The sequence below is a fragment of the Brienomyrus brachyistius genome, chromosome 8 (assembly GCF_023856365.1).
Source record: "Brienomyrus brachyistius isolate T26 chromosome 8, BBRACH_0.4, whole genome shotgun sequence".
NCBI classification, from domain to species: Eukaryota; Metazoa; Chordata; class Actinopteri; order Osteoglossiformes; family Mormyridae; genus Brienomyrus; species Brienomyrus brachyistius.
The window spans coordinates 6,145,230-6,168,494 of record NC_064540.1 but is presented as its reverse complement, the minus strand read 5'-3'; the positions used below and the strand labels follow the sequence as shown (position 1 = coordinate 6,168,494).

The 23,265-nt window shown below is 44.7% G+C and overlaps 2 protein-coding genes across 7 annotated transcripts in view; one reads left to right on the top strand and one right to left on the bottom strand.

Moving 5' to 3' along the window:
* Positions 1 to 2,009: 2,009 nt before the first annotated feature.
* On the top strand, positions 2,010 to 9,715 carry mkrn2 (makorin, ring finger protein, 2). The gene is made up of 8 exons (XM_049023349.1): positions 2,010 to 2,184; positions 2,720 to 2,848; positions 3,258 to 3,415; positions 3,815 to 4,128; positions 4,889 to 5,103; positions 5,280 to 5,390; positions 7,878 to 8,022; positions 8,444 to 9,715. Exons 1-8 carry the CDS (start codon positions 2,159 to 2,161, stop codon positions 8,582 to 8,584), a joined length of 1,239 nt encoding a protein of 412 aa, XP_048879306.1. The 5' UTR covers positions 2,010 to 2,158; the 3' UTR covers positions 8,585 to 9,715.
* A 1,013-nt stretch (positions 9,716 to 10,728) lies between these two features.
* raf1b (Raf-1 proto-oncogene, serine/threonine kinase b) overlaps positions 10,729 to 23,265 on the bottom strand; it is a 23,827-nt gene continuing 11,290 nt past the window's right edge. For 3 of the 6 annotated variants that reach the window (XM_049023336.1, XM_049023337.1, XM_049023335.1), the window contains 15 exons: positions 22,814 to 22,916; positions 22,546 to 22,703; positions 21,259 to 21,351; positions 20,593 to 20,746; positions 20,120 to 20,248; positions 19,495 to 19,519; positions 19,182 to 19,288; positions 18,423 to 18,540; positions 18,165 to 18,249; positions 17,369 to 17,545; positions 16,937 to 16,983; positions 16,427 to 16,545; positions 14,142 to 14,273; positions 11,878 to 12,012; positions 10,729 to 11,693 (listed from right to left, as the gene is read on the bottom strand). In XM_049023336.1, the coding sequence (XP_048879293.1) occupies positions 11,553 to 11,693; positions 11,878 to 12,012; positions 14,142 to 14,273; positions 16,427 to 16,545; positions 16,937 to 16,983; positions 17,369 to 17,545; positions 18,165 to 18,249; positions 18,423 to 18,540; positions 19,182 to 19,288; positions 19,495 to 19,519; positions 20,120 to 20,248; positions 20,593 to 20,746; positions 21,259 to 21,351; positions 22,546 to 22,703; positions 22,814 to 22,916 (1,723 nt within the window). In that variant the 3' untranslated portion in view covers positions 10,729 to 11,552. The remainder of the gene's footprint in view (positions 11,694 to 11,877; positions 12,013 to 14,141; positions 14,274 to 16,426; positions 16,546 to 16,936; positions 16,984 to 17,368; positions 17,546 to 18,164; positions 18,250 to 18,422; positions 18,541 to 19,181; positions 19,289 to 19,494; positions 19,520 to 20,119; positions 20,249 to 20,592; positions 20,747 to 21,258; positions 21,352 to 22,545; positions 22,704 to 22,813; positions 22,917 to 23,265) is intronic. The other 3 variants (XM_049023338.1, XM_049023339.1, XM_049023340.1) reach the window with 3 other exon arrangements.

The following is a 23,265-nucleotide window of genomic DNA, read 5'->3' as shown; positions in this document are numbered from 1 at the left end:
TTTCAACAGCTGTTCGATACGAACGAGGGCCACTCATTGTATGATTGTGCCTAGGGTGACCAGATAATCCATGTTAGGCAGGACACTTTAAGCTGCTTCACATTTTACAAACTGCATTAAAACTGAAAGGCTCCTGTGCTTAATTATATCGTTCAGTTCTTCTTGTGCTTTGACTGGTTTGTTTCCTTGATTGAAAGATTCCTCCAGCTGTTTCACGTTAACATTAGTGACGCGTACATGATTATAGGAGACTGACCAATCAGCAAACAGCAAGACCTCAGCACTTAAGTGAAATCTATGTGCTTTCAATTTAAATGGTAGGTTACAAATCCTGTCCTAGTTCAAAGTTTCCTCCCTGACATGGATTATCTGGTCACCGTAATTGTACCCAAATTTCACTGCCTGTACTAAATCCAGTCCATTCCTTTACGTGACGAGTGACAACCAGCCAGTCATACAGGTAGACGTTGGCGCGTTGCGTTCCTTAATGTGAGAATGAGCAGAATGGGTGTCCATACAAAGTCTTCCAACATTAAATGTTGCATCATTTCCATTAAAAGCAAAACCAGTTCATTTACATACTACTTCATACAGAGGGTAAATTCATAATAGTATATATTTACTGACAGATATGACGTCACCTCAGACTGTTTACAATGCATGTCATTGCAACTGTTTTGTGATAGGAGTAGTTTAGAGCTGCTAAACCTAGTTCACACGTGCGAAATGAAATTCCATTGTGGAACATAATCTGAACCAAAATATTACGCTATATTTATTTTGTAGATAAACCAAGTAGCCTAGAACACCTCCCCCAAGAGAAAACGGAAGGGAACGACGGAAAGGAATAAGATTAGGCTCCCTTCAATGAGTCGTCATTCCTATCACTACTCCGAATATCCCTCCGCAGAACGTAAACATCGTGAACCGAATATTTCACCACGGAAATTCGTTTTCATTGGTTTGCACGGAAGAAGCACGTTCCGTTTCGTTATTCAGTTCTCCACGCCTTTATTTGCAAATAGGAATGTCAGAATTGACAGTGTGCCAGCAGTCCCTGTACAAATTTGTTTTCCTCAGTCTAATAATTACGCTTTGATTAACTGTGAGGAAGTAATGATCGAGCCTATATATAAACATTATATATAACGGTTGCAAGGCAAAGATCCATATTTTCATCGAATATGTGTGGAATGGGTTAGATTACCTTTAGCTATATCGTTTAATTTATGAACAACACGAATAGTACAAAATAGCATTCAGATTATTTTATATAAATTCATTATTCGGTTTTATCAACATCAAGGTCCCTGTATAATGTCTCTATGTCTCAAAATATACTGACACTTGCCAACACCACTGTCCCGAGACCGCAAATATATTGCCACCACCGCGCAGCGGCTGGCAGGACGAGTGACCCAGAGGGTATGACAGTTTCCGCCCAAAACTGGCAGTAGCAACGAACTAAGAAAATTATGATAGTTTTAAAAACACCGAACCATATATCTTAAAGTTGATTTTTTTTTGTTTTACTGTATACTATACATTTGATCAAGGGTGCAAATACTTAGTACGCATTCGCTGTATAAAGTAATACGTGCGACAATTTCTTGTCGAGGCAGCGCAAATGTGTATTTATTTTACGTGCTTTCACACTGTTATGACAAGAAATTACCGTGTATCCTGATCTTTATGTGGCTAATTTCTAATTCTTTCGCGGTATAAATGCGAAAATGCAATGATTTCTTGTCATATCAGCGCAAATGCACATGAAATAAATACGCAATATTTATTAAATGAAATAATCTGCTAAGACAGCGCATATCGATAAACAGTGCATGCGTACTTGCGTGCCAGTTATGTGCAGCTGGCCTATTATTTTAGCATATAAAATAAAGGGCCGACTTACGACCGGTCAGTCGGAACCGACCACGGTCGTAAGTGGACGATGGCCTGTAAATGAATGAACGGTGATGAACTTTGTTGCCTTGCTGGACACGCGGTTACTAGGCAGTTACATCATACCGCAGAGACCAATGAAAAGACGGGTCAGCAAACCCGCCAATGAGAAGCCAGTGAGAGGCCTGGAGGAGGTCACGTTTGCGCGAGCGGTTCGAGGTCCTGCGCAGGACCTGCTACATACCTCAGAAGAGGGGAAATGTCCACAAAAGAAGTAACATGCAGGTGATTTTGGAAATAAAATATTACTCGTTTGTTCTGTTTGGTGTATTATAACTTCATTAACAAGTTTCTTTTGACGACTGTCTAAAGAAAAGCTAGAGCTTTTACTGTCTAAAAGTAAAATGCCGTATCACTAGATAGCTTTGCTAGCTCACTAACCTCTTTAGCTAGCTCTCATTTTAGTACACAGTGACTGACTGGCTTATTTAGCACAGTAATGTAGTTAATTAAATGTACTTTACATCAGTGTGTTCGGCACCGCTAGTTTTGTTCGTTTGATTTCGATGTGTAGGTCCTCTAGGTGTATCTACTTTGCTAGCATATTGCTAACGGATCTGCGCGGTTTGACGTAACAGATCAATAACATTTGCATACGCTGTCCAGACGACAGCGTGTATTTTTATATATTCAGATTTCACTGGTATTTAAATGAACCAGTTGACGTGATATATGCAAATATTTGATGTCTGTGACATAAGTTCTGCATGGATTCTTTCGGAATCCCTAACCTCGATCACACGTGTTGCCTTGTGACCAGGTATTTCCTGCATGGCGTGTGCCGGGAGGGCAGCAGGTGTATGTTCTCTCATGACTTGGCCACAAGCAAACCATCCACAATATGTAAATTCTTCCAGAAAGGCGTCTGTGCCTATGGTGATCGATGCAGGTAAATCTTAGCATTTGTTTAAATGGAAGACAACATCCAACGTACGTTTCCTTCATATTAAAAGCTATCGCGTGATAATATTTTTATTTTATATATAAATAATATATAAATTAGTCAAATGTTACCCTTATCGATTTGTCTTGTTTTATAATTTAATCTTTGATACATTTAATGATGTGCCTCTTGATTAACTCTGAAATAAAATTTAATCATAGAAGCAGTGAGATTTAGTTAGAGACAGAATGTCTTCCTGCATATAAGAACTCAAGCAAATCAGTGTGTGACTTTTCTGTCAGGATGTTAGCATAGTTATTATGTAAGATGGGGAAGTGAACATGTTATCCGAAGGGATAATTTATCACTCAGTAAGTTATCTTTTCCAGAATAACACATTTGACAATTTTTGTAGGTATGATCACATCAAGCCATCTGCTGGACGTGGAGGAGGGGGTGCTGTGGGTGACCCAACAAACAGGAGCAGTGGTGTAAGGGCCCCCATTCCAGGAAACGGTCCCCCTGCGGGCTCGGGCACGCGTGGCAAGAAGCCGCTGGTCCTGAGAGACAGGGGTGATTGAAGTTTCCTGAAACCACACCTGATTCTTTTTTTTTTGTTTTGATATGTCATTCACCTCTTAGTGTTCCTTAGCAAAAATACCGTGAGGCTGAACTTGGTATTTATTAGCAATGAAGAAGTATTGACATACACTGACATTCATTTATACCTCTGTATGGCGGTATTGTTTACCTTTTGTGCAATCACTGGAAATACTGCATTTTCATAGTAACAGTCTGCCACTAGGGGGCATTACAGTATCATGGTATATAGGGGCTAAGCTACATCTGAATATCTCAAAATGAAGATCTCAGAAAAGTGCTTTGAGTTTAACCTCGCGTTCTTCTTTACTATTTTACATTTCTGAACACTTAATTATTCTGTGTGTGTGTGTGTGTGTGTCCATCCTGCAGTTCTGTGCCCCGAAGCCCGGGCAGTACGGGAAGTACCTCGGCTTGCAGAGGCCCTCGAACCCGGGTCCTGGGAGTACGGTGACGAGGCTGCCCAGGCCAAGCCCCTCTCCTACCTGGATGCCGTCCGCACCGGCCTGGAAGATTCCGCCAGTGGGGGACCCTTCATCGACGCTCCACCCCTCTGCCCTTTTGCGGCCGCTGGCCAGTGTCACTATGGCAACAGCTGTTCCTATCTCCACGGAGATGTGTGTGAGATCTGCAGGCTGCAAGTGCTGCACCCTCATGATCCAGAGCAGAGGAGGGCACATGAGAAGGTGACGCAGGGGCCACAGGACCACCGTACTGCTGCTTTTATGGTGCTATTGCTGTATATGAATTTAAATATGCAGCCACGCCTCCAAATTTACGAATTCGACATTCATGATTCCGGTTGCTCGTGAGCTGCCTGTGAACAGTTAGATGGGAACATTTTTCATGCTCACTGAAAGACTGCAACTTGTCGACGACACATAATCCCAAAATATTGTAAATGATCTGGATCATATAAAATCATATAGTAAATAATTGTGTTTTTAAAATATTTGCGGGCGTGCATCTTTTTACCAAAGTTATTTTTGGTAAAAAACAACAATAACTGGCAACTGCACATCTTGGCTTGGGTTCGCAGCGCATCTTAGTCTCGGTAACCTGACTCACTCACATCTTGGCTGTCTTTGTGCGATCTGGCATTTCTTGCAGTAACTTTTGAACGTGTTAGTGCTGCTGATTTTGCGTTTTTAATGATGGGGCCCAACAATTATTCTCGTATTTTCACATTCGCGGGGATCTTCCACCCTTTATTGCTCTGGTATTATTTTTTTCATGGCAGAATAATTAAAATACAGTTGTGATGTGGGACTGGGGCTGTTGTACTTGTGTTGAATGTCTGTTACAGTCCCGTGTTTATAGAAGAGTAAATTGAATTTTAAAAGTGGTGCATTTTGATGATGTCAGTTTTAGTCACCACTTATCTGTGACCCAAACACAGGGATGCATAACGGAGACATATGGGTCACTTCCGGTCTGCCTCCCTAGATGTGCATGCTGGCGTTTGAGGTGGATATGGAGAAGGCCTTCGCGGAGCAGCTCAGCCGGGACAAGGTGTGCGGCATCTGCATGGAGGTGGTGTACGACAAGGCCTCGGCCTCGGATCGCCGCTTTGGCATCCTGTCTAGCTGCTGCCACATCTACTGCCTCAACTGCATCCGGCAGTGGCGCTGCGTCAAGAATTTTGAGAACAAGATTGTCAAGTGAGTGGCATGGGGCTATGACCCCTGACTGCCCGGGGGTCTGCCAGTCAGGGGTCTTTATCACAAGTTTGCAGATTTTGTTAGAGGAGGACTAACAGTGATTATTAATCCATACACTTCATAGCTTGGCCGATGCTGCATTATGACTTCTAGCCTGATTTGTGTCTCCTGCCAAGGTCGTGCCCAGAGTGCCGGGTCGTGTCTGAGTTTGTCATCCCCAGCGCCTATTGGGTGGAGGACCAGGAGGAGAAGAACCGGCTGATTGAGGAGTTCAAATATGGAGTCAGGTCAGAGGGGGAGGGGTCAGCTATCCAGCAGCCTGATCCGCATGCTAGTGATACACCGGTATATAGCAGCATCTGCCTTCTTTCCGCTTATCCAGTACGCGGCCATGCTGGGCCTGAAACCTGCCAGTCAGCTGCCAGACCTGTTCATATGCACTACAGTTTAGAGATGTGAGTTTGCCTGCATGTTTGTTTTTGGACTGTGGAAGGAAATCTGAGTCCCCGGAGGAAACGGTGCAACAAGGCGCCTCCGCGTGTGAACTCCACCCACACACACGGGGCGGAGGCGGGATTTGAACCTCCAGCCCTGGAGGCATGAGGCAGCTAAGCAGCCACTGAACCGTATTACTGTGTACATTCTTGTGCGTGCATGTTTGAATTAATTCGAATATTAAATGCCGTGTGAGTACAGTTTCCACCTGCATCGCAGGCCAAGATATATTTGATATACAGACCTTTAGTTTCTGAGTGCAGCACCTGTAACAGTTTGGTATCTTTGCACACCTTGAAGAGTGAAACTGGGTGTGGCGAAGTAGCCAATAGGGGAATTTCGTGAAATATTTTCCGAATAATGGAAGTTTAAGCATTGACCAGCGTAGGCAGTGTGTGTTGACTGATGGTTCCTATTTGATGTGTATTGAGTTTCATCCTGTGCCCTGAATGCGCACACAGTTTGAGTGGCAAACCCCTTAGATTATTAACGACAGGACTAAAAACAGGTGATTTTCTTTTATTATTTCTGGTTGCATCTAATAATAATGAGATTGCTTGATGCTTAATCCCAGAATCCTGGGTTTATGACTATTTAAGGAAAGTTAGTTCATCTCTCTTTGTGGGCTACCTCCCTGCTACAACCCCCCAAAGTGCTTTAATCTCACAGGTCATTGGATATGTATAGTATAATTATGGTTTTTGATCATATGCAATGTTTAGCATGTTAGCCGCATGTTTGTTTCCAGTAAACCTTAACTCCCGTAAACACGCTGAACTGTCTTCATAAGGGACTGATTTGGCCTTTGCTTGTCCAGCTAACATCAGCATCTGGTTTCGTGAGACGCCCCATAAAACACGCAAACACACACGTCCCCTCTGCAAACTGCACGTGAATGGCTGGCTAAATGGCTAGTTAGTGTTTCACTTAAGATATTGCTGTTACTTAAATCTTACAGAGTTTCACCATCGTAATTTTCAGATAGCTGGTTGCATTCCTTGTAACCTTGTCTGGCTTGTTTACCAGTAACCATTTTGGTGTCACTGGGGTTGCGTGATTGTTGTTTTTGCCAGCCCTACTGTAGTGTTGATCCCAAAAATAGCCAATTACTGACTCTGAATTAAATCCTCTGACATGGCATGGGGGGAGTTGCTATATGACTTGAGAGTTTTGCTGGTCTTGGTTGGTGATTTTTGTAAGCTTTAGCCTATGGGGCAGTGCTAGGTTGGGGGAGGGGCAACCAGACCCACTCAGAGTTAGCGTTGCCGTTCAGGGGCCAACAGAAATAGAAACTCAAAGGTCAGCAAGCTGCTCCCCTTATTGGTAGCGGTACCATTCCTGCCTGCCTTCTCTCCCCCCCCACCTCCCCCCACACCCCTGCTTACCTTTGAAGAGCCTTTGATTCCGTCCATGTGCAGGGAAATCCACTTTAAAGTGAAGTCGAGCGTGCCACCTTCCTGGCTGTCCCCCGCCGTTAGCGTCCACGTCTCTGTGTTGTGGGGGGGGGGACGTCTCTCCAGCTGCCAAGCCAATCAGGCTTCAGCTTCCCTGCCGTCTGTGATGTGGTGCTCTGGCCTTCAGACCGTGAACCGTCCCTTAAATCTGAGGTCTGCAGGCTTTTGATCTCACCTTCCCTTGTTTACATTGGTTCCGTGTACCTTGCTTGGTGAGTCAGACTTCCCTAATGAGAGATTCAATGCCTCGCTTTTCAAGTTGCCGTAGTCTTTCACGCGCTCGTAGTTTGTCTGTCCCGTGGTAATGGGATCGCATCCGTTGTAGCCAGCTTCACTTCAGTTACTGAAGATATTTTTTTTTTTTTCTGTGTGCAGCTCAGTTAGGATACTGTGCCTGTGATCAGAAGGTTGTTTGTTCAAACCCCTGGATCTGCAGATTGACTTCATCATTGGGCCCCTGAGCAATTGCTCTAGGGACTGTCTGATCCTGGTTTCTCAAAAAGTACATTGCCTTGGATAACAGTGTCTGCTAAGTAAGTAAATAAATACATATATCACACTGTCTCAGCAGGGTGATACCACATACAGAAAATGCCTCCCCAAGGACTCTCAGGCCTCTCTGATGCCATGCAAGACCGTACTGCTGCTTTATGAAGGAAACTCTGCTTGCATAATTCTATCTATTCCGGTGTGATCAGGTCATTTCACTTGTCTGATTTGTTCCAAGAAATGTTCTGACTTGGGCTGTGTAGAACCCAGTCACACCTCCTTATTTCCTTGTCCGACATCCTCCGATTGCTCTTCTGCTTTCGTTGTCTCCCGCAGCAAGAAGGCCTGTAAGTACTTCGACCAGGGCCGAGGGACATGCCCCTTTGGGGCGAAGTGTTTGTATATGCACGCCTACCCTGACGGGACGCGGGCTGAGGCCGACAAGCCGCGCAAGCAGCTGGGGTCCGAGGGAAATGTGCGGGTAAGGCGTCTCCCTACGTACTCAGGTTCCCTGTTTGAATTGCTCTGGAGAACCTGAGTGTGGGACAGAGTGTACAAAGCCTGAAAGACGAGGTCCATTTGTCCAGGCCTTTGCATGTTTACACTGAAAACAATGCCCCCCATTCATTTCCTCCTGAGCCTCTAACACACACACAGTGAAATGAATATTCATGATTAATGGAAGGCAGCTTTTCTCAGAGAACTTCCACTTGCGGCCAGTAGAGTCCAGCTCTTGATGCATAGCTTAGCTAGTAAGATTTTTTTTTTTTCTCTCACGACATAATCAGGTCCATCTTGCCTCTATATTAAGCTGTTCTGATGAAGGAGCTCCAGTTCAGTGTCTTTCACTGGCTGTTTTTTTCCCCAACATGTTTGTAACTGTTTTCGGGTCCGTCCCGCAGTTCCTGAACTCGGTGCGGCTCTGGGACTTCATTGAGGAGCGGGAGCAGAGAGGAGCACGACAGTACGACGGCGAGGTCAGCGAGCTGGGGGAACTATTCATGCAGCTGTCAGGGGCCGGGCACGAGGGCACACCCCACTGACTGCCACCACCTGCCACCGAATAGCGCCACCTGCAGGACCCCCATGGTATGAGAAGAGGCAGCACTGGGCAGTAAACATGTGCTCTGTTCACCCTTTCATGTTGAAACCTTTTAGAGGGTTTTATTCTTAAAAATTACTGGGTAACAGAAATGCTCTTGTGCAAAGTAGTAATAGAGGAAGCAGCTTTTTCCTAAAGTGTCCCAAACACTAGCCAGATTTAAAATGCCAATAAAACTGTGCCGATGAGAATCCCGACGGGAAGTCCTCCTCTATTTGGGAAGATCTTGTTTACGTACTCCGAGTGATGTCACCTAGTCTGCAGGGACGGGGGAGTGGCTCATTGGGTCACCAAATAAAAAAAAGTTTTGCTTAGGAAAAAAAACATCTACTAAATAAGTAAAATTATGTATAAAAAAAAAGAATAGCAACCTGGCATGGCTGAGGAGCTTTGCGTAAATGCATCGTCCCTTCAGAAGGAATGCGACGTTGCCGCCATCTCCTTTACAAGATGGAAGCGAGAGTCTGCTGTTCAGCTCGCTCTGTATGTGTGTCCAAAAGTGAAATGGGCCTCGGGGGCCCACAGGCTAGATCATCTCCCTCCTGCTCTTCCCAGCTCCTCTCTCAGCTCCCTACGGGTCAAACCAGGCCGTGACTGCTGGTACACATTAAAACCGCCCGTGTTTCAGACCCTCCACTACCTTTACTGTTACTTATGGGACTGCTTGTGTGATATCAGTCTGTGCAGAGTCTGAAATGCAGTTTTTAACCACACTCTCAGTAAGACTTAAGAACTTTATAGGTATCTGTAGTATTCTACTGTATGTCTTGTACTGTAAACAAGGGACATTGAGAGCTACATTTTTAAGGTAGATGTGCACTCTATATTTGCTAAGTATTTCTAAATACTATAAATTATTGACATGGACATAAATTTTTTTTTCCTTTCTGTACTTGTTATACACTCATATTTGTATTAAAATAACATGGATGGAATCATGAAAATATATCAGAAACCCAAAGTATGAGCCAGTTACAGTGGTAACCTGTGTGTAGACCTATAAACCATGATCTCAGGTCATTAGAGGCTGTACTTTGCTTCATACTTTCAACAAATAAAATGGCTAAAATTCTCTAGTTGGTGATGCCTGTGTTTGTGTGACTGTTTTCTTTTAAATAAGGATGTTCTGGATCTGGTTAGCAGGAGTAACTGAGAAAACGTACATTAGAATCCACCAGGCACGTTAAATATATCAAATCGGTGTTAGCTTTTGTTCAGTTAAGGTGATCAGCATCTTCCAAAGTGTTAAATGTAGTCATTTAATGCGGCTTGTAGGAAATTGAAAGTTGAGTGTAAATGTTTTCACGCTTTGCACCCTCTCCCTTGTCTTCGCACTGCCGAGTCATCGTTCATAATGTTAATTTCGCCAGACTGTGCCTCGCGGTCAAAGAGCACAAGTGCAAGGGTCACAGATTACTTAAAGATGACTGCCGTCTCCCATACAAGGCAGCTTCTTACGTTATGGGACGCGGGGTCCTGCTGGAGGGTAACTGCATGGTTACCTTCCCTCAAATAGAAGGGGTGGATGCAGGCCCAAGTGAAGAGAGATACGAGGAGAATGGAAACACCAGAACCTGCTGGTCCTGGGTGCAGCTGTTTGGGGTTCTGGGCCACACCGGCTGTGCACTTCTTAGCTGCTTCCAGACTCTGGCACTGGAGGTGATTTTGTTCTGCTTAATCTGTACTAATTGGTCACAAATGGTTCCCGTGAGGACTGGGCCTTTCTGCGTGTGATCAGAAGGTTGCTGGCTTGAATCTCGTGCTTGGCAGAGGAGCCATATCTACATTGGGCGCTTGACCAAGGTCCTTAACCTCCTGAAAATTTCTTCAGGGGTATTGGATGGATGGCTATACATACAGTTAGACCCCAAATTTCAAACTCAGTGCTATACACGTGACTGAGTTAAAAGGAGGAGAGCAAGGTGGGACATGTAGAAACTAATGTTCCAGTGTACCTGTTCATACAAATGGCAAAACTGTTCATCTGAAGATGAGTTGAGTTTCTGCACCTCAAAAATAATGACGTTCCTATGGAGGATGTGAATTAAGACTCCTTTGCGAAATATTTTTATAAACCCAGCAGGAAAGAATGCAAAAGACCTTTTATTTTCATTCCAGAGAGGAATGCATTTAACTTAATTTTATTAAAATACACTGGATAAACAAATCTTGAAGTTTACAACACGTTTATCCTCCATAACAAGCACGAGATCCAAAAATGTCAAAACCCCAAATCAGTTATAGACCTTAAACAAAGCAGTCATTCTCTGCCCTCAAATCCCCCTCCCACAAGAGAAAGACAGCAGAATGATTTATTTCATAAACAGCCCTAAAAAGCTAAACTGTGAAACCATGTCCTGAACTGGGGAATAAAGAACTGGAAAACAGACATCATCCGGGCAACCAGGACGTTTTTTTTCCCCAGGTTTGATGGCCATGGTGTAAAATTTAAAAAGGTTCTACATATTGGACTCTATACTAGAAACTACACATGAATTGGGAGGGAAACAAGATTCAAGCATACAAATGACCAACGTTAAAACAAACTGAGGGCTATGAAATTCCAAGGGCTTATTAAAATGAAAAAAAAAAAAAACTGCCACATTCGCCGAAAAGTTAAGTGTTTATAAAGAGCTTTTCTGTATTAAAAAAAAAAAAAAAAAAAAAATCTTCCATTCTGAAGTTACGAGGTCAGGACAGCAAAGGGAAAGAAAAGCACTACACATGCTATCGGAGAGCATAAACGTCCTGTCTATTCCCAGGCCGTGACGGCAGGTCACCAGCCCAAGGCCTGCTTTGTACAAATTCACCCAGTTGCTCTGCAGTCTCTGAGTAGCCAAGCGCATCAGTCTCTACCAGGTCCGGGGGGGGGGGTGTCTGGCTCAGCATCGGGGTTGGACCAGGACGCCCTAGAAGACGGGCAGCCTTGTAGAGGTCAAAGTGCAAGAGTTGATGTCCTCAGTATGAGAGGCGCGGTGCAGAGAGGGCTCAGAGGCACTGCGGTTTATCTTAGGCAGCGAGTGCTGCAGGAGCTCTATGGACGACAGGATCTAGAAGCAAAAAAGGTTATAAGCAAATTTTGTACTATGCCATTGTGTGTGTTTTGTTTTTATATATATATATATATATAAAATAAAAAATATGATTTAAGTGTCCATGGACTTTGGTATCCGGGGGGGGGGGGGGGGGGGGAACTAATCCCTCCCTGGGTAACTAAGTTCCACCTTCCTTTACCTGCGGGAACAAGGGCCTCTCGTCTTTGGATTTCTTGATGCAGTCAGCGACCAGCCTCTTCATGGATTTGGGGCAGTTCTTGTACAGCTTACTGAGGTCTGGGGAGAGGTAGCCCCGGCCAACCATGAAGATGATCTAAAAGGAGATGCAGAAGCCCACGTGATTAATCATCCACAGACGTGGCTCGACTATGCCAGTGACTTCAAGGCCAGACCCCCAGGGACAGAGATGGACTCTTTCGGGGCCCAAAACTCGCGAGCCAGATGGGATCAGCACCAACGGCGGCACATTGACAGGTTCCCTCCCCACTGTCACCTTTCCCCCACATTCGGCAAAAAGCTGCGAGCCTGGAGGTGAGGCACGGCAGGAGAAACGTGCCAAGGTCACGATGCCGACACCAACATCAGGCAGACAGGCCGCAGGGAACGACGACTCGGAGAACCCTGCGGCCTCGGCAGACAGACAAACAGGCTTTTGGACTCCGGAGCCTAAATTTAGCATTGTGGCTCCAGGGTAATTGCACTCACCACGACATGGGCCGTGTGCCAGGCAAAGGATCACACCCCCCCCCCCCACCCAACTCCAGGCTGAGCCCCCACACCCTGACTGTCGAAATGCCCCTGAAGGACAGGGCAGCTCTGTAATGGCGCTCCTGTCGGGGGAAAATACCACACTGATATTTCCAGCCATGTTGTTCAGCTCTGTTTATATAAACAGAAACACACTAAAAAAGCCCAAAGCTTTGTCTGTATGCAACTGGTTGTTACAAACGTCGACTGGAGGCGTCCTCACGCCACAGTCAACGTCATGTCTGCTGTTAATATGGAATATTAAGGAAATATAAAAATTGTTTTTCAGGATGCCATTTCTGTGCTGTATTTTGTAAAATTTCCTCATTTGTACTGTGCTCTGTTTCGCAGTATTAACAACTACAACACTTGCGATGGCATACATACAGCTATGGAAATAACGGAGTGCTCCATCATATGTTTTAAAAACTCTACATTTTTAAATCCTGGTTTAATCCTAGTTCCGCTGGCAGAAGGCTACACGGCAGGATGCCTCCAGGCTCAAAATGTCTAAGAGAGCAGTACGCAAGAACATTGTGAACGACCAGAAACCAGCCAGCTAAAGGGCAGAAGTGACTTTCTAATGGCAGAGATGACCATCAATTCATTTGACAGTCTCATGAATCAGAGAATGACATCAAGTGACCTTCAAAAGGAACGGGAAACATTAAGTGCAGGTGTGAAGTGCATTGCTAAGACAGTTAACAGGCGCACACCCATAAACGGAGCAAAAAAAAAAAAACTGCTATGGTCTCATTTTTTTCTAGAGCTGTATAGTTGGCAGCAAAGGTCAGCCACCTGCAGTGGAGTTCATGGAGCTAGGGGTTCGAGGGCCCCTGGACATGTGACAATTGTCAGGGCTGGGCTTGAACCCGCATCCTGCCGATCTCAGGCACAAAGGTAAAAGAATAAAAAAGTGATAAACCATGAAGATAATACCAAGAACCTTGCCTTGCGCTGAAATGCCTTGTTTATATTACAAGACGGCATGTAGGAGAATACTACAGACATCTATAAATACACACAATGTATTTTTATATTACACATGTACACACACACACGAACTAGGGACTAATGCTTTAAGGAATTCCCCTTAAATATGAACTGTTCTGTATCAGGGTGCAGGAGGGGTAACAATTCTGAATTTCATTCGACTAAAATCTAAAATTCCCAGGCTCTCCCTCTCTGAAAGGTCAGCTCTGGCTGATAATCGGGCACTTTCCCATAATTCCCTGGCACCATTTTGTTGTAAGAGGGAGAACTTGCGTCATGATTCCAGAATATTGAGTAAATCAAAGCTGGGAAGTAAGAGACCCACACGGTAGAAATATGACAACTCACTGGAGGGCTCTGGGTTTTGTTTTTGGAAAAACATTCAAAGGACCATATTCCATATAATCTGCAGCATTGTCTGCCTCTAACTTTTGAGATATAGAAATTAAAACTTTCCATTTTGCACTTTTTTGTGTTTTGCACAAACACTTACTTATTTTAGTATTATTATTTTACTACAGGCAGCTCTCATTCCATTGCCTGCATGCTATGCTGCTGGCCATTTGACAAGACCTTGGTGCTGTGGCACGGGACCCCGGCGCAGCCCACGACATTCACTGCAGGTCTCCTTTTCGTTCTCAGCCTCGTTTTCACCTCAAAAGCCCCTTCGGTTATCTGGGCTGCCCCGTCACCCGCGGTTACCTGGTCTCTGTTAGCAATGAGGGCGTACGGAAGCTCTCCTGTCATCAGCTCGTAGAGCACGATACCATAGGCGTAGACGTCCGACTGGAAGCTGTACGGGTTACTGTCCTGCATGCGAATGACCTCAGGGGCCTGGTGGGGGGGGGGAGGGGGGCACAGAGAGATACACAGGCAGTTCTCACACATAGCAGACTTTCTGTGGTTCTTTTCATCTATATGAATGATCATGTAATTACAATAAGTTTTGGTTTACAAAGGTGCCTCAGACAGATTTTTAGAATTTTGGCATTTCAACTTATCACCAAGAACCTTGGTTTCACCTTCAGCGTTTTACCTTCAGCGTTTTATCTACTTATTCATGCCCCTCTCTCCAAGATGCCTCTCACCTTCAGAGCTCTACAGGTATCAGTTAACCAGTGGGATATTTTGGTAACCTTGCACACATATAGGTTATAGTTGGTTAGAGTAACAAACGCATAATATGCAAGACTGCAGTAAAGGCAGGGATACCCTGGCAGATTCAGGGAGCTCAGTGCTTTACAGGGGCCCCCCCAAATACGTAAAATTACATAATGGGGGCCCAAGGTGACATTAACTAGAAATTCTGCAGTCTCTAACATACGCGTGTTCCAAACAGCACTGACCAGGGTGAAAGGTTAGAATATGGATGGATTAATGGGTTATTATCCAGCCCAAGATAAAGTTGCAAAAAAACCTTCAGTGAGATATTTTATGCTCCCCATTACAGTACAAAATCTGTATCAGCTGAAGTACTTGGACTAGTTTATCTGGCATCCTAAGCACCGAAAGCTTCAGGTCCACATGGGTACGGTTACGCATTTTAGTCAGTGTTTTTCCCCCACATTCTTCCAATATAAACTCCAACCCCCAAAATCGCACATTATATTTAATAACCAATGAAAATGTGTCTGTCCAAACAAACAGCCTGAAGATCAAGGTGTACGAATCTGCAAGAGTGAGAGATACTTCACAGTGAATATGAGCCGGTGTATTTTTAATTTGTTTTTAACCTGTAAACTGTTCAGAAGGGAGGATAAAAATCGCTGGTTTTTCCAGCTTTCCAAAAGTCATTAGACTTAAGTAACAGGTGCTCAAGTAGCGTGTTCGGCGGAAAGAATGTAGCTCATCTCTGACTAGTGTTTCATGCGTTAAAAGCGAAACTGACAACAACACGAACATCCAATTTCAGTCTAGATATTGGAAAACAGACAAATCGATTATGATTTTTAAGTGCCAGTTAGGTTACTTTTGATAAATTCTCTGATCTCATTCATAGCAACCTGAATTTGCTATACATTTAAGAACTGGTTACAGCGTTACAAATCAGATGTTACTAAAAGCAAATTATTCACTTGTAAGACCTTTTAACATTTTCCTTAAGGTAAAATCAACATTCAGGTTACCTGAAACGGACAGGCACGCTCCATTTACTCTCCTCTGAAAACTGCTAAGCTTCCACATGCAAAAATAGTGCCACTGAAAATACCCATATGGTGCATCTGTAGCTATCAGGTGTCAAAACCTTCTTCTATAAACCGTTATGGCGTATACCCGAAAAATTTTAGCTATGCAATGCTACACAAAATAGATTCTATTGCTGTTTAACCGTTAATTATGAAAAGGTTTACAAGTGGGAGACAAACCACTTCATATTATATAAAAAAATAATAAAATAAAAAACGGTAAGTTAGTCGCTTGAAGTGGTTTTTGTATAAAAGTTGAAAAAAATTTGCAAAACTACAATGGAAACAGAATTTGAAATAGTAGATCCTTAGGACAGGACAGGTTGGTGCAGTGGTTAGCACTGTTGCCTCACACCACTGGAACCTGGGTTTGAGTCTCCGCCAGTGTTCCATGTGCGGAGTCTGCATGTTCTCCCCATGTCATTGTGGGGTTTGCTCCGGGTACTCCGGTTCTCCCCCCCACAGTCCAAAAACATGCCGAGGCTATTTGGTATTACCAAATTGCCCATAGGCGTATATGTGTGAGTGTGCCCTGAGATGGGTTGGTGGCCCATCCTGGGTTGTTCCCTGCCTTGTGCCCATAAGCTCCAATCCCCCTTTGACCCTGAACAGAATATCATGGAAAACCTGATCATGCTGAAGGTCAAGACGTGGGTCTTAATCTCGTGGGGTGATAAACAGGCAAGTACTATTTACCATTAATGGAAACACCTTATTCACAATTTAACTTTGTCGACTTATAGAAAAAAAGTCACTTATTTGTGGAAGCACAGCTAGATGACAAACAAAGTCCTCACTCACCATCCAGAGTATGGATCCAGAGGGCTGTTCCACCTGCTGGGATCCACTCCACCTAGCTTTCACAGTAGCCAGGCCAAAGTCTCCGATCTTTACCGTCAGACCTTCATGTAAGAAGATATCTGCACTTGTGTCAAGGGGACATACATTTTTCATTTCCAGTCCCGTGTTATTATCCAAACACACATCATCATTTCAACTGCAAGAGAATTACGATGTTTCTGGCCTTTTCTAAATTACTCCACTCAGTGGCCACTTTATTAGCGCCACGTAGCTTGTACATGGTAAAACCCGCTTTTGCCTCCAGAACCGTTTCAAGGCCAGACTCACGTAGGCGTTTTCAGCCAAAGATCTGGCCCTGACTGGATTTTTTCTTTTTGGTTTATCACACCGTTCTCTGTCAACTCTAGACACTGCAGTGTAATCATTCGTGCGTCTTAACCATCAACACTGGGCTGAGGTTTCGTGGTCATTCGACAGAACAAGACCTTCAAAGAAAAAAAAAAAGGATATTGTTTGACTTCATGTCCCGATGGATGATATTCTTTGCATGTAGATAACTAACACAAAAGAAACAAGCAGAATTAAGTGTTCAATCCTTTGCTGAATATGCTCAGTGCATTTGTGTTAGAGCGTGAAAAGTATCCAAGAGACACACGCTTGTAAATCCTAGGAGTCCAAAACTTCATTGATACCAGATACAACCACACCAACATATGAAGACGGATTTGAATCTGAACAAATGCAGGATTATTAAACCCTAAACCTCACTGCCGTATTGTGGGTCAATGGCAGTAAAAATGCAAGGCAACCACTGTTATAGGCGAGTTTGGCGGAGGACAGCTGGATGTTTGACGATTGATCCAAAAGCCTCAGTAGTTCAGAGGTGCCTGGACCCCCCTTTCACATCAATGTTGCCCCCATCGGGCCACAGTGCTCACTCACTCCATGCCCTGGGCAGTCTGCCTGGCGATGTCGATGAGCTGAAACATCTGCAGGTTGGTCTCCTGCACATGCAGATGTTTGTAGAGGCTACTGCCGTCGCACCATTGCGTCACGATAGCAAGGTTCTCTTTCGTCATGTATCCCATGAACAATAGGATGTTGACGTGTCTGGTCTTCCTGCAAGCGTGACAGGAATGCACAAAAATGGTAAAGTTAAGAGTTTTCTTGCCATCAAGTGGTTAGGGCTATGTTAGACACGTATGCTAGGGTTTTAGATAAAGGGAAAGGGAGGGAGAGAGAGATTCTGAATAAGGTGCTTTACATTGGCTTTTGTTAAAAATAAAAATCTAGAACTGCCTCATTTAATGTTCGTAAAAAAAACTCTCGCAAAGTACTGCCTGGAACAAACATTTGCGCAGAGAAGGGGTGTCAGGATTTACACGACGGCTGAAGACAGGTGTGAAGCATTGCCACAAAAGTTTAATAGTGAAAAGTAACCTGCGTGTTCTTTGCCAAGTATGACTAGTACGAGTAATATTAATGGTGTACATATGGCAGTAAATATCATGTTTGTAATACATACACACAGTCAGAATGTTATATGGGGCATGCTGATGGAAGGAGATCTGCAGAAGAGCGTTCCCTCAGTGTTTGTGTGTGCAGGTCTGACTGATGGCTACGTCTGACAACACATCATCATTACACACTAAGAATTTCATAGACATCACAACATCTTTGCGAAAAGGCAGAACTTAACCTAAAGAGCATAACCCTCACACCTTGAACTCATCCTTACCTCAGGACCGCTACCTCATTGCGAAAGGCCTGGAACTGTTCCGGAGTTGGATCAGTGACCTTTAAAATCTTCACGGCCACATCACCTACCATTGGGGGAGATGGGAGGCTTCCATCACTTATATTTCAACAACAAAGGTCAGGTTGTGTTGCCAGAACAAGCACTTTATGCTTGGGAGGAACCAGCATCATCTCTGGATGTTGGCGGACCATCTCAGCACCAGCTGGACTGAACCCCAAAAGCGAGCCTCTGACATACCGTGCCACTTCCCTTTGTAGACGGTCCCGAAGGACCCGGAGCCGATCCGGGACAGCAGTGCCACTTCGCTGGCTTCTATCTCCCAGTAGTAACTGGAGTCTCGCTTGTCTCGAGGCCGCTGTAGGAGGAAGGGTCCCAAATAGAAGAGTGTAGGGGTGTAACGGTGCACGAAATCCATGGTTCGGTGCAAACCTCCATTTTGAGTTTGCAATTTTCAGTACAGCAGGGAAACAATAATTTCAGAACAAATTCTAAGACTGCAAGCAATACGGAACAGATGTAAACTAAATGCAAGTTAAAGTGTCTGTTCATATGTCTGAATAACAAAACCTACGAGATGCTTCTTTGCTCATTGGATGCGTTTCCAGCAACACATCCAAGTCTGGAATAACAGAACCGACATTCTTTGTTTTAACTACTCTCTCTAGTGTTGGTGTAATTTACTGGGAAGCCAAAATGCTCCCAAACTACTGATTTAAGTGTCGTGGGAGAGTCTGAGCTCACCAGTATATGTAACCAACTCAAAGTCACAATTATGTTTTCTGTGCTGAACATCTACTTGTGAATTTTGGCTCCGCCCATGTCAATAAATGAATGAATTTGTTTCATTGTATGGTCTAAACCGAATATGATGTAATCGAATGGCACACAAGGATTGTGCATCATTACAGCCCAAGGAAAGAGGCTGCAAAAGAATCAGAACATCGGGCAGCCGAAACATCAGCCGCAGTCACCATGGGTGGAACGGGCGATACTTACGATTCGGTTTTTCTCGTGCGTGTTGCTGGAGGGGGCCCTCTCCCTGTGTGCGGGGGCCAGGGTCTTGGACTGGGACCAGCCCGTTGGGCTCTGGTTCTGCGGACTCCCTGTTGTATGAGAGCATGTGTGAAGTTTTACCGAAGAGCAGAACAGCTGGAAGACATTACTGCAGCAATGATGAGATAAAAATTTATATCTGTGTAGAACGTGCATTACACAGAGGAGTAAAAAATATTTGGGGAAAAAAAAAAACAATTTGAAAATCCTGCGATAAAGTAAAACTTTTGGAAGAAATTCATATTTAGCATCTTACCAGTATCACCACCTATCAGGACATCCTAAAAGGGGGGAGAAAAGGGCAGATTAAATCAGCTGTGGATTTCATTACACAAAGAACCTCTTTCAAAACCTTTCGAAGAGTTTAAATAAAACTCATGCCCCAATAAGAGAACCAGGTTTTTCTCTTTGGTAACGGCAGATGAAGTGCGACATGCACAAGTGTATTTTCAATGCCAGACTCCACACTGCTGCTGAGGCTGCAGTAAAAACACCAATTAGTTTCGGTTAAAATGTCTCCACAAGGTTCTGCACATAACCAGGTCGAGCAGAGAAGCACCCAAATCAGGCAGCGTTAGTCAGCAAATTACGGTTCCCTGTGGGACGAGAGGCCGCCAATCATTTGCATCATCACTGTGCCTTTCTTGCTGCTGTTTTGGACGCAGACGGACAGAGGTTGATGTAAGGTTATTCCTGTCCTTGGATGTGGCCAAACTCCATCCGGGGGGGGGGGGTGAAAGGACCCAACTTAAGCACTTCATGCTATTATCCACTCAGTACGACATCATTACATGAGGGTGGGCTGGCATTCATAGAAAAACAGGCAAAAAGTACTGGATAGTTTAGTCAAGCAGGTAAAATGGGGGGGGGCTCCTTCTTACATTTTTGACCTTTTCTGGGGGGCCTTGTCTAGCGTCGGCTACAGCCCTGGTTAAGTGAACGATACCGACTCTTCTCTTCAGGCAAAAACGACGACACCAGGAGCTAGGGGACACGTTCAGGCAATCGAACTACTCCCAGGGACACCACGACACGGGGCAGGGGGACAGTGAGGAGAGAAGAAGGGACAGATGAGGTGGGGGGGGTTAGGGGCTAGCTGGATGCTCTCTGTGAGGGTGCATCTCCCATAACGAGCACATTACTGCGCGTGTCTGTTAAAGGACAGGGCAGCCGAGGAAAGACCAGGGTGACAAGACACGAGAACAGGTGTGAAAAGAGTGGAATTTAAGCATGACAAACAGGATAAAGGAATGGACCAAAAAGACTAAGCAAAAGGATCAAAGTCAAAGAAAAGCAGATATTTTAAAATGCAGGAGGAAGAAAGGGAGAAGTGGGATGTGTTAAAGCCCGTTACCTCAATTATGCCGCCGTCGATAGGTGCCGTGGTACTGACCATGTGCACGTTGGGTGTGGAGGTCGACCTCTGCCTCTGGGAGAGGGAGCCCCCAGAGGACGCGTAGGGCGTGACATCACTGAAGGCATGGGGGGTAGAGTGTCTGTGTTGAGAGCTTGGGGCAATTACGGAAAGGAGAGAGGAAAAACACACACACACAAACACACAGAATGAGTATTTTTATCGTTATTAACTGAAAAACTTGCCATTCTAACAGCTCCTGAAATGAACCTAACACGGGACCAGTATTATAATTCGTAAAACTCGCCACAAATAAGCACCGTTTTGTTTAGGGTGTAGCTATACCGCTATCTGACACGGCAACCAGCCATCACACCTGCCGCAGCTAAAATCCCACCCACACACTCGTCCAAGTCCGTTTCGCCTTGCAAGATGTCATCTCGTCACTCCCAAATGGCTCCCGGGTCCCGAGTCCCACACGGGGGTCTCCTATGCCAGCATTTCCCAATACGGTTCACAGGGGACCACAGTTGGTCCATGTTTTTGTTCCATCACAGCTTCCAGTAAGGGAAAAACGTGGACTGTGTGGCAGGGACCAGATTGGAAAAGAATACCCTATGTCACCCCCCCTCGCCCCCACCCCCCGGAGCAGCTGGTCACACTCACCTGGAGGGTAAGCGGGAGATGGAGTCCCGAACGCGCCGCGACGAGAGCGGTGGCAGAGAATGGCTACCACTGTCACCCGGAGACGGGAAGAGGCTGAAGGAGAAGCATCATGTGTCAATCATGTGCCGATTCACCTGGTCCAACGTGCCAGTTTTACAGCACTTAGTCAATGTTGTCAAGTCAAAAAACTTAGAGATATTAGCCATGCGGGGTCTGCTAGCGGGAAAATAAAAAAAAAAAATACATGGGTGTATTGGATGGTTTCTGTAGGAGACATTTTAAAATTAAGTTCACACTTCGACAGGCATAAAAGATCATTTAAACATTTTCTTTGTCTGTACTGTACTTTATATCCTTAATGACCATTGTACTGTACAAAGATGTCAATAATTCTGGCCAGAATCAAGACCAAGGTTGAGCTTCACGTTAAAATGGTCTGCAGTCATAGTTAGGTTCTGATCTGAATTATTTAAAGAGCCGAGGTTCCTCAGCCATTACGATCGTAAAACCATCACCTAACCGAAGGACTCTATTCCAAATACAAAATTAAAGGCCCTTCACGTTTGAAACCTTTAATTTTCATTGACAAATACCTTTAAAACTCTGAGACAGCAATGCTGAGCTTCCACACGCAGACTTAATTGAAAGGTATACGACCACAAAAAGGCGTTACACATTTCACTCGCAAAATAACATTGTGTCGTTCAAGGATAAGATGTGAATGTGCGTTTATAGTAATTTTCGAGTGACTGAATAAAGGCACACTTGTGTCACAGAAGAACAGCAAGCGGATGATGACCTCAATCAAATGAATAATCCCCCACATGAACTAGCTTGACGTGTGCAAGGAATTAAATATAGCTGTTAGCCTCAGCCAGATGTAGGGTACAAACAGATCTGGGGCGTACGCAAACAAGCTTATCAAGTCAACAGGATGGAAGCAATTGTTGAATTGGACTATCTCTCTCATATATAGAGTCTAGAATCACCTATGTAGGATTATGACTTTCTTCTGGAAGGCAACTAAATAAGGAAACGTCCAAGAGATTCCAGTGTGCTTCTCAAGGGTCCTTATTTATGAGGGCAACGGCCTGAAGGAAGGAGCTCTTCAAGTGGCAATTAGTCCCTGTACTCAGGCCCTTACTCTCAGCTAATATTTAGATGGGTCAATTGAAAGTGAAATTACATATATCAGAAAGATGATGTCACCACTCACAGGATTAGCCCGCATTTCCCTGAAGGACACAACACAAAGAGCCCTTTCTGCTCTGCAGAGGAGCAACTCACAGAAGCTGCCTCATGTTGCTCCAGTCCACGCACATCGTGGGCACTTTGGTGCTGCAGTGCTCGTGAAACTTATAACCGCAGGTCTGGCACCGGAAGCCGTTCAGCAGGAACTTCTGGCAGATGTCGCAGAACGCCAGCTTCAGGAACGTCTTGCGCACCTGAGCGGAGCCAGAGACACAGCTTTCACCCATGGGGGGGTGGGTGCCAAACAAGGGGGCGGGGGCAGGACGGATGGCGGAGCTTTTTGTTTTTTTTTGTGCGTACTCACGAAGTTGTGCGTGGTCAGAGGCACGTGGTCTAAGACCTCCACCAGCAGGTCCTCCCCGATCAGCGAGGTAGAGTCTGTGTTCCAATCCATGCGGGACTTCTTGCTGCATACAGACACAGAAGCACCAGGAAATCTCAACAAGGAAGGATAAATCTGGGGGATTCCCCACTTGAGGAGGCACCCCACACTGGCAAAAGGAGTCAGAACAGAGCCAAAAATCCAACCCACTGTAGCCCTACCTTTGAAACTTCGCGAAAAAAATAACCTTTTATTGTTTTTTTGTTTTTTTTTTTTTAAATCTGTATGTCGGTGGTGTGCCTGATCACATGTACTGAAGAACATTAACCCTTACATACCTACAGTGATAATAGGATAGCAATTTAAAGCTCACATTTACGTTTTAAAGAAACTCATTATTAACAATGTTCAAAAAGAGGTTAACATTTAGGCTT

Bases quoted from the DNA above. Each gene is read 5' to 3' on its own strand.
- mkrn2 (XM_049023349.1), top strand. From the start codon at position 2,159: ATGTCCACAAAAGAAGTAACATGCAG. The intron at 4,129-4,888 runs GTGACGCAGGGG...CTGCCTCCCTAG, and splicing joins AGAGGAGGGCACATGAGAAG to ATGTGCATGCTGGCGTTTGA. The intron at 8,023-8,443 runs GTAAGGCGTCTC...TCCGTCCCGCAG, and splicing joins GGTCCGAGGGAAATGTGCGG to TTCCTGAACTCGGTGCGGCT.